This window comes from Belonocnema kinseyi, chromosome 7 (genome assembly GCF_010883055.1).
Source record: "Belonocnema kinseyi isolate 2016_QV_RU_SX_M_011 chromosome 7, B_treatae_v1, whole genome shotgun sequence".
Taxonomy (NCBI): Eukaryota; Metazoa; Arthropoda; class Insecta; order Hymenoptera; family Cynipidae; genus Belonocnema; species Belonocnema kinseyi.
In genome coordinates, this window is record NC_046663.1 from 79,045,335 (window position 1) to 79,056,020 (window position 10,686).

A 10,686-nucleotide genomic window follows, 5' to 3' on the forward strand; every position below is an offset into this window, starting at 1 on the left:
TTCGTGAGAATTGTTTATGATTCCTCATACATAAAAGCCCCTGACTTTCGAACATTCGTTTAAATCTCTGCCTTTGACAAAAAAAATCTCTCACAAAAAAGACACAAGTGCGGGCATTTTTCAAGTAGATAAAGTTGAACTTTTGCTTATCGAAACAAAACAGATTCAATAGAGTTGACATGCTAACCATTTCCAATGTGGTGGATGATTCTTAACACGTGATGCAGGTAAAGTTTACTCTGAAATCGCTGTAAAGATTAAATTTTGTTTTTATATGCTGCCTTGCAGTATCTTATTTATTTTTGGATGTTGGATCATAAAAGAATGTATACGAAATGAGCAACGCAATTTCAGAATTCCTTTAATTATATCATATTTTCACATCTTATGATATGATGATGATGATGTGGAAAAGAGATAATAAAAGGTGACAATATGGCTAGGATTTTCATCTCTGGCGATAAATCGTTTTCCAATCATCAGACAATATATCAGTCTCTACCTGATAAACTGATGAAATAACAAAGCTCTTGGAAACGAGTAAGCTCAGTCTAATCTAAACAAGAAAGTTTTTTAAGGTTTCACAGGCTTGTCTTTAAAGTTATTCCTATCCTAGGCCCTAGGGAAAAAGAAACCTTCGATGATTTCAATTCAAGTTATATCGAGAATTAGACCATAAGCAATAGACATGGATTCATCGAATATTAACTACCTATTAAAGTTTAAAGACACAGAGAAAGGTAAGACATGCCTTTGTCCTCGGATGGGGGATCCAGGTTCGATTCAGGTATATGAGGTGGTGGAAGCATTTTCTCTCCCTCGGTCTTTCTCTTTCTCTCTCTGGATGGTAGCTCAAGGCAACGGGTTGTGCGTCGGCGCAAGGCGACGTTGCCGTTCAGGCCAGTAGCAGGAGCCACGAGGGAACCGCAGTCGCCAGTTAAGCTAGTCATTTCAAGTCAGTTTTTGTGCAGACTGCGCGGTCGACGTTTCGTCGCAGGTCTGCTGCACTATTGCATGAGAACTTAGGATAATGTGACAAACGACGGGTACCAGTCGCTGGCAAAATTGAGGGAAAGACGCGTACCAGCTGTCATCGTCGTCGCGATTGACCGGCTAGTAAAAGTGTCTCCTGAAGCGCGGAAATATGTATTCAACTCTCGGCAACTCTGGCAGCAGCGAGTCTATGATTTCCAGCCATGGATACCTTGCAAATGGTTAAAATTTAGCCGTCACCCCGGTTCTACACTGGCCTTGAAAATAGGTAGGTAATCTGCGATTCCATTGGCAACTTACGCGACAACTAAGACAACAAAATATTGGAGTAATTGACCTTTCTTCTAAAGAGGGCAAAAGTCTATTTTAATACTGGACGGATGTAAAGTCTCGTATAATCCGGCGGTTTCTCCAATTCTCGAGTCGTTGCGTTTGTTCCCTTTGAAGAGAGAAAAAAGGCGCGAGGTCGCGATAAAGTGTAGAAACCCGGAAAATGGGAGTAGAATCGTTCTGTAGTTGTCAAAATCAATTTGCAGGTATTAGGAATGAGGGTGGTTTGGGGTCCGTGGTGGTTGATCTTAGCCGGATTGCTGGCCATTGCAGAGACAACAGCAGTGTCCACGAACCCGTCATCCACGTCGAGGTCGTTGCAGAAAAGGGGAGACTTGGAGTGTGCGGTTGCATGTCAATGCGAAAAAGAGGGATGGAGGCTCAACTGCGAGGATCGCGACTTCTTAGGTCTCAGACTGTCTTCTCACGTACAAGAAGTTTCACTCAAGCGCGTACATGCGTCAACGATCTCTGTATCGGCTCTCGAGGCCGCAGGGGAACTTCGAAGCCTCGTCTGGACGAGGAGCCGTATCGAGAGGATCGAGTCGGGTGCATTTCGCGGTACCCCAAAACTAGAAAGTTTGAACTTAGGTGACAATAATTTAACGGCTCTGCCCGCGGACGTTTTCGGTTCGCTTCACTTACTGCGATTTCTCAATCTGACCAGCAACTCATTGCACAGCCTGCCAAGGATAGTGTTCCAGGGTCTTGACATCTTGGAAGAAGTGCACTTGGCCGACAACAGTATTGCAATCTTACCTTACCAAGCTTTTGAGTCAGCCTGGTCCCTTCTCAAACTCGATCTTTCGGGAAACGAACTGGTGTCTTTGCCCGATTATAGTTTCAAGCCCAATAAAAAACTTCAAGAACTCTACCTTTCGTCAAATCGCCTCACGAGGTTACCATCACGCCTCTTCTCTGGGCTGTCCAACCTTCGTGTCCTGGGGCTCGCAAACAACCACATTCACGTGATAGCACGGGGATTCTTTACAGAGCTCAAGCACCTTGAGCGACTCGATATTTCCGGAAATCCAATTATCCGCCTAACCGATATCGCCTTTCAGGGCCTGGCGAACCTCCAGTGGCTCAACCTGAGTAGCACCAATATACCCACCATTCCAGACAACGTCTGGAGACCGGTGAACAACCTGAGGACTCTTTTGATTGAAAACAACAAGATTGAGATAATCCACGATGGTGATCTGGCTGGGCTACGCAATCTGGAGACTCTCAAGATTACCAAGGGTGCCCTACGTGAAATTGGTCTCAGAACTCTTGATGATGTTCCTCATTTACGAAAACTCGACCTTCGTAGCAATATTCTCACGTTCCTGCCGGCAAATTTGGCGCATCTCGTGAAACTAGATGAACTTCAACTTGGCGGTAATCCCTGGGCCTGTGACTGCAGGATGTTCTGGTTCGTTCGATGGGCCGAGCACCATGCTCACCAAGCCGCTTTCGACTCTGGACTCAGATGTGGACACGAAACAGCGACTGTGGATACTTTACAGGCTCTTCGATACTTAAATTGCACACCTCCAATGCTCTGGCACACGTCGAACCCAGAGCTTCACGTCATCCGAAATCCGGTTCTTCTAGAGTGCGAGTTCAATGGCAATCCGGCACCTGCCCTCACATGGGTCACTCCTAAGCTGCTGACATTCCACTGGAATCCCGATCCGGCCTTCCCGGACGCGTTTGTCCACCATGCTCAGGTGCATCATATTAACCAACCTCAGAAACCCTTCACAGACAACGGCAGAATACGCTTACTCGATAATGGCTCGCTCTATATCACCTATTTGCTCAGAGAGGACGTTGGACTCTACAAATGCTTTGCCATGAATCCGATCGCCAATGCCACCGCTTATGTTACTCTTCACATGGATCCAGTTACTTATCACACCATAAAACTTATCAGCCTTGCTGTGGGTGCCGCTAGTGCAGCTGGATTCCTCCTACTCACCCTATTTATACAGTTCCTAAGATATCTATTTTTCAAGTAAGTATTCCAACATCACTTTTTTAATTATTCTACCTTCCGCTTATGTTTTGTTTATCGGGTCACTTGGCTGGACATTTTTCTAAGCAAGTTACAAAGTAGTATCCACTCATGAATATAATAACTGACAGGCTATCAAACCCTGATACTCTTTCATTTCTAATTTTATATACATCATCTGAAAAGTTCTTGGTTGGTGAGAAGCAAGGCCCAAGAATGAAGATTTGCTGAAAGCTCTTTGGTAAAGGCTAAAGCTCTTTATTACCTGTTAATTTAGCTCGTACTCTTAAAAAACTTCTCGATTTCAAAAGTTAGTTTCGAGTTCCATAACTACCATAAATTCAGCACCAACTTTTTACCATCTATTAATTATACGAAATGGAACACAATGCTAGCAGCGATTCTTCGAAAGGCTCTAATTTACTTATATTCAATTAGCAAAATGTTCAAAGATCACTTCATCCAATTTGCTCCTTCATTTAACTTCATTCTAGCCTTTTAATTAGTCTCCTCTGTCGGAACACCTATTGTATTACCTATTTGCAATTGTAGATAAACCTCAAGCTTTCTGTTAACAAGTGCCAATGATATTAACACCACGTCTTGAATTTGTCACAGATGTGGCTGTGGAAAATGGTGTCTCTGCTGTAGGCACGTAGGAACGACACCGCGTGCGAAACAAATTTATCAGATGCTGGACAATATCGAAAGTTACAAAAGTCAGCAGCTTGAAAGGCTACGCGAGAATTATACCCAACAAGTGCACCGAATTAAGGACAACTGTGCTCAGCAAGTGGAATGGATCAGAGAGAGTTACGAGGGCCAAATGCGACACATACGGGATATTCGGGATTACGGAACAAGTCACCTGACAGCTCTACGTGATCAGTATTACGAACAGGTAATTACCTTTGATCTTGATAAGCTTCCACCTTACTCTGCCCCATATCCCAGATATTTACACATAAAGAAAAATGTTATTCTCGAGAAAACTCGACAGATGTTCACGGTTTTTCAAGTCATAATGTTTATCTCCCGTTTCCAACCACATTCTTTGAGCTGTTATTTCATGAACAGCTGATATATTTTCCCCTATCTAAATCTATAACCTAGTCCAATCTACAGGTGAAGAGAGTGCGAGACTACTCAACAGGACAGCTAAACTGGGTGCGTGAGAACTACGTCTTCCAACGAAATAAGATCCGCAAATTCAGTGCCCACCAAGTGCTTCGCTTACGAGAGAGTTGCAAGTATCAGCAGCAGACTTTGAACAAAGTCCTCGAGAATTTGCCAAACCTCTACTTCGACAACTGCCGGAACGGTTCATGTGGGAAGAGTGAATCGGCAGTCTTCGACACCCGGAATATCAACCCTGCTGATCTCGACACCTACTTCAAAGCGAAACTCGACCATTTGGCGGCAGGTGGAAGTCTCGAAGAAGTCAACAGCGAGTACTACACCCCAACGGAACTATCCTCCTGCAGTCCGCATGGACCTAACTTCCTAGATGGAATACACATCAACTACATTGAGACAGGTCCACCTCCTCCCCTGGATCCACCAATTGGAAGTTCCAGTTTGATTCTCCATTGCATAGAAGAATTTGGGAGTTCCTCAACCATTGGAAGAGGTTCAGTGTATGAACGACCCATGTTTCGTGGTGCTAGTGCTGAATTTCTCGCCAAAGAAACCACAACAATGCCTGAAGTCTTGAGTCTCCTCGCACCGAGCACGAGCCTACCGGATATACCGCGGGAGACAGCACTCTAGTCCCAGGATTATGGTTTTCTTGCTGCGAAGGATGTGAATGATGAGCTCAGGATCCAAGTCAAGAAGAAAATTTATTTTCGTGTTAAGAAGCAATTGTGGCATGTGCTATAGTGTCGATGACAGGACACGTGAATCGTTCTTCCTCGCGAGTGCTGCATATCCACATTTTTCTTACTTTGCGAAGTACCAAAAAGAAGTGTATACAAGAAGGAACGGGCGTTATGTGCGCGCTGTGCCAAGAAACATTAACTGCATCAAAGACGTGTGTGGGTGTGTAAGTTAAAGAAAAAAAATATTGCGAGCAGGTTTCAAGAAAGATTCTACAAGAAAACGTTGAACTCTGTTCGCTAGATAATCCAGAGTATTAGTCTTGGAATGAAGAAGGGTTCAAAAAGAGAGACATCCTTCCGCAACATTATAAACTAATCCTTAAATTAAAAACACTTTTTTCATATATGTAGGGTTCAATTCCAAGAGGTTGATGCTTCCTAACAAATAAGTTTTCTTTGTACAGAGGATTTACAAGAGATACACGCAAGTCCTCTAATGACTGTATGCGTGGGCGTGACTGAAGACTGACTTTATTTGTTTCGCATGAAAATGAGCAAGCGAATCTTCCTAATTAAAGAGTTTTTTCCTTATCAATTCAAGTAATTAAATGGAGACGAGTGCTAAGAAAAGTTCTTTTTCACCTCATGACACTCGATAAACGAGCTTCTAGACGCTCTTAACTTAGTACTCGTACGGTTGTTTGAGAATTGAAGAAATATATTTGATTATTAAGAAAATGAAAAATCGAAAAAAAAGCAAAATAAATGGCAAATGTACGTAAAGTCAGTAAAATATCATCTTTTTAGCTACCATAAGGTCAAATGGAATGGAGAAATAAAAGATATTAGCGCAATTCTAGAAACTGTTTTTTTTTTAATATTAGCGAAAACTTATTTGTACTAGTCCCTGTGATTTGTCAATACCATTGTGAAAGGCTCTTTTATAATTCATTTCCTAAGAATCAAGTTTGAAAAGAAAACCCTATATCGAACACGATTTTAAAACGATATCATTTATGATCATCACCGCTTCCATATAAAATGATCATTATAGCATCAATTATAAATTATGCACAATGAAGTATATTTTGAAGTTTGAATCTCGTTAAAGTATTGATTGATCTCTTGCTAATTAAATGGCCTTAATTCACGGGGTTCCATCTGCAATACTTCGCAAATCAATCTTGTACAGTAATTTAATGAAGGAAGTATTTTCCATTGCTCTTGAATCAATAAGAGATCGACAAACTGTCTTTAAAAAAAAATAGTACATCGAATTTGAAAATACGTTCTTCCTCGAGCCTGATAATTAGACTCGTACTTATGCTTCCCTGGTTATATATATTTTTATACAACTTCATTTCACCCCGAGTCTTAAATCTTGCATGAGGATGTAGCGTATGTAATCTAAAGTGTACATCGTGCAAATCTCAAAGTAAGCCATTTTAAATAAAAGGCATCATGTTACATTTCCCAAGTTTCTCGTTTCATTATAAATCACCAAATACTATTTTATCAATGTCTCAAGTATTCAAGTAAGTCAAGCCACAACTATAGAGCATATCAAAGCTTTCCAAGGCTTTCATGATCTAGTATCTCAATAACTTTTTACGATTTAGGGATATGGACGCTGGGCCATTTTAGATATGAACTGTCCTTTTCAAGAAAAATCATTAGTATACCATTTGGTTCAGATAACCTTGCACTATTATTATAAAAGACAAAATTTCAATATAAAACCGCATTCTATGAAGAAAAAGATTACTTGCCCCCCCCCCCCCCCTCCTTTTTAAACTGTTGACAAAAAGAAATTAAAACTGGTTGCATTTCCACCTTTGCTTTTTTAACATTAAAGAATAATGAATTGTTTAGTTTTTAAGCTTTAATTGCAGTAGTATACTGAACCTGTTGTTTGACTTTAATAATATATAGAAAAGCAGGAAATGCAACAGTCGATAGAATTATGTAACAGATCACATAGCTTTGTCGTCAGTGTGAGCAGATAGTGGATATTATTGTGAGCTTGGAATGGTACGTCACACAGTGTTTTTTTTTTTGTAGGAAGAAAATGGAAAGCAAATCGTCGTTAATGTACCAGCGTCTAACCTCGAGAAACTTGCCTTTTGCGTTTTACTTTGACATAGCGATAAGCACTATTACTGTACAATTGTTTTACTATCGGAAAATAAATATATGTGTACACTTAAACGCGTAGCTTTATCCGATTATCGATGACTTTAGAGTGAAAAATCATAACTGACGACAAAATAATGAATCCGTACCATTACACGTCAGTGTCCAAACGACTCACTAGCTACTTAGTAGAGAGGGCCGAAAAAAACTGTTTTTCGAGTAGCGGATTCTAATCGTGGATAAAACAAGATAGAAAATAATAACCGAAAGTTTTAGGTTTTCAAGTTACATTGAATAGTGAAATACGTAATAAATAATATGTTTTTTCTATATGTACTTGCACTAAAGAAGATTTATTGCAAAACTTGACTCAATTATTACGCAAAATGTTTTCAAAACAACTCTTGAAATACTGGTTACCGCTTTTCGTGTCTCGAAAATGATAATTTTAATGGCCCCTTTTTTTATCATGTCAGGAAGGTGAATCACGCATCGGTCCGTATTAACATTTCCTTAGAATATACCTTGGCATTGATTAATAATTTTTTGTACACTACCGGCGTAAATTATACACAGTAAAAAGAAAACCTTAACATTTAATTTGACTTACTTTCAGGATTGCCTTAAATTCATTAGGTAACTTAATTTATGATATTGAGGTAAACGTAAAGTCAGCCTGTCTTGGCGGATAGTGATTTAGGGTCGAAAATGAACGAAAAAGCCGCATGACTGATCAAATTTTTTCATATAAAGCTTGTAATAGCAGAAAGTCCGTTCCAACGGAGATGAATTTCATCAGCAAAGCGCGCGGACTTTAAGTTTTTAGGCTAATTCTGACATTCCGCCGCCGCGTTCTTCTTCTGGTCACACCTTAAATTCCGCCGCTATATAGGAGTACTTTAAGGTTTTCTTTTTACTGTGTACAGAACTTCATAAAAGTTAATTATTTCCAGAGTTATTCAAATTTTTCGAGAAAATCTCAATTTTACATTTTTTTTGCAATGTATTTTGATAAAATTAATATTTTGCCTTTAACTAATTTTTTTTAACGTCCTTGAATTTTGAAATCCGAATTTTTTAACAACCCTGGTAAAAGTAAATTTTAGTTGAATCGGATAATATTTACTGTTTGTGACCTATGGTTAAAATTCCCATGTTCTAGCTTTTATAGGTACAATTTATGGTAGTGAATAATAATAATAATAATAATAATATAAAATTAGAAATTAAAAACTTACTTAAAATTACTTACTAAAAATGTATCAAAACCCCAATTTTCTGGATTGTGTTAATTAAAAATTAAAAATTTCAACATGTCACCAGATGTCAAGCAAATGTTTACATTCTTTTTAAATATGCAGTTAACACTATACAAAAATTCCTATTTTTGTACATTTAAAAAAAGTTCTTTAGAGCAAACTTTCGTTTTTATTTCATTATTTTGTATTATTATTTACTACTGAAAACTGTAACTACAAAAGAGTCAGCATACTTTTTTGGCACATACAAAAATCTTATATTTTAACCAAATTTGAATGTTCAAATCGATAAACAGAACTGGTATTATCCGATAGAATTAAAATTTGAAGGGCTTACTACTGTTGGACAAATACAACTTTTATCCACTATTAGAATCCAACAATATTGTATTACATTATTATTCCAAGCTACGTGACTAAAGCTTCATTTTAAGCTTGTATGCAATTAAAAATCGAAAGAGGATAAAGCGTCCATCAGAAGATCAATACATAAATAGGTAGAAAATACAATAAAATATAGGAGCTCATTTTGAAATTAGAAAAAAAAATTTCTTATGCCACAGAAACTGTTTTTTTTTTGTATAGACATACAAATTTGGTTGAATGAAAAAAACTTTGGTTTATTTAACAAAATAATCCATCTTCAAAAATATTTGGTCCAAAAGCAATTGTCCATGGCTCAGACCATACAAGTATTTTTAACAGAAAAGGCTGTGATATTTCTAGACTCTAGATAACTCGTTAGCATTCTAATGACAAAGCATTCAGTGAAGATTTAAAAAATTTTCATCTGAAAAATTTGTAGAGCGGAACGATTCTATGAAACACTGTAATTTTTGTTTTTAATAAATTATCATGAATCACTCTCAGACTGATTCAATCTCAATTATTACTAGCACTGGCTTAGAAAAGTTTAGAAATCATTTTTTCGAGCTATTTTAATTGTACGATTTTATTGAAGATTCTTAACCTAAATGAGATAATTTTTCTTTATAGTTTTTCAGACGATTCTGATCATCTGAAGGGCAGCTTTCGTATTATTTTTTAAAGAAATTGCCATTAATTTTACCAATATTAAATGAATATTCAAACCTACAGCACCCACGTGATGGTTTATTCTGTTATACTAAAAACTTATCTCAAATATTGCGGCTACTGTCAGGAATCTTTTCAATGTATTCTGTTCTAAATTAAAATATTCATTTAAAATAGCTTGGGTGTCATAAAACAGTGAACCAACATATATGGTACATACCTTTTCTTGTGTTCTATTCCAGACTATTACACTGTGTCCACTGTTGATTAGATTTTTAACTATTCCACTGCCCATGATGCCAAGCCCCAGGAAGCCGAATTTTAGAGTTGAAGGCATAATGTTCTTCTCCTTCAGAGTTTGAGAAAGAGTCTCCACATCAAGTGGGGGAGTCACCTAAAACATCATAAAAACACAAAATTTTAGTTTTCCACTCATACGTTTTTAAACTCGAATGGGTAAAATGCGTCAACATTAACTTCAAGACGATAATTATTAATGCAGGATACAATTATTAATTCTGAATAATTAAAAAGAATAAAGCAAGAAATTATGAAATTTAGTCTGCAGAAAATAAGAAACTAATAGAATACTTTTATTATAAAATCAACTCGACTGAGGTTGTGATCGCTCAAATTTACCTATTATTATTATTGTGTTTACAATATCTGAAATAGCAAAGTGCCCTCTGAAGCTTCTTGTTAATAAACAAATAATGACTATTATATTATACTTTCTAAAACAGAATGTTAGAATTTAATGAATGGTACGAGTGTTTCTAAATAATTAAATAAACATCACAAAGTAACAACAAAATGGTTATCAACTTTAAAATTTCATTAATTGAATACATCCTCCTTTTTTGTCTCTTTTAATGTGTGGGAAATGGCCAATTCATGATTTTCTGCTTTACCTCAAATATCGTATATATTCTCCGTAGTGAACATTGCTGTTGCAGCAGGATATCTTATATTGAATAGCAAAAATGATTTCTTCAGCGAATTTTTTTCAATTTTGCAAGCACCCAAAATTAAATTATTTAATTTTGGGTGCACAATCTTAACCACGAGAAATTAAAAATTAGTAGGTATTTGCCTTCAATTTATAAAATATTAG

General features: G+C 37.5%; 2 protein-coding genes across 3 annotated transcripts in view; one reads left to right on the forward strand and one right to left on the reverse strand.

Moving 5' to 3' along the window:
* The window catches only part of LOC117175825 (putative oxidoreductase GLYR1 homolog), a 72,846-nt gene that overhangs the window by 40,576 nt on the left and 21,584 nt on the right, over window positions 1-10,686 (reverse strand). Inside the window, exon 7 of the mRNA XM_033365585.1 lies at window positions 9,793-9,966. Within this exon, the coding sequence (XP_033221476.1) occupies window positions 9,793-9,966 (174 nt within the window). The remainder of the gene's footprint in view (window positions 1-9,792; window positions 9,967-10,686) is intronic.
* LOC117175824 (leucine-rich repeat and immunoglobulin-like domain-containing nogo receptor-interacting protein 2) lies at window positions 948-6,008 on the forward strand. 2 transcript variants are annotated; one of them, XM_033365582.1, is made up of 4 exons: window positions 948-1,261; window positions 1,530-3,325; window positions 3,944-4,226; window positions 4,439-6,008. In XM_033365582.1, the coding sequence occupies exons 2-4, from the start codon at window positions 1,539-1,541 to the stop codon at window positions 5,093-5,095; spliced, it is 2,727 nt and encodes a 908-aa protein (XP_033221473.1). In that variant the 5' UTR covers window positions 948-1,261; window positions 1,530-1,538; the 3' UTR covers window positions 5,096-6,008. The 2 variants fall into 2 exon arrangements, with proteins under 2 accessions (XP_033221473.1, XP_033221474.1); XM_033365583.1 differs by having other exon boundaries at window positions 949-1,261; window positions 4,451-6,008.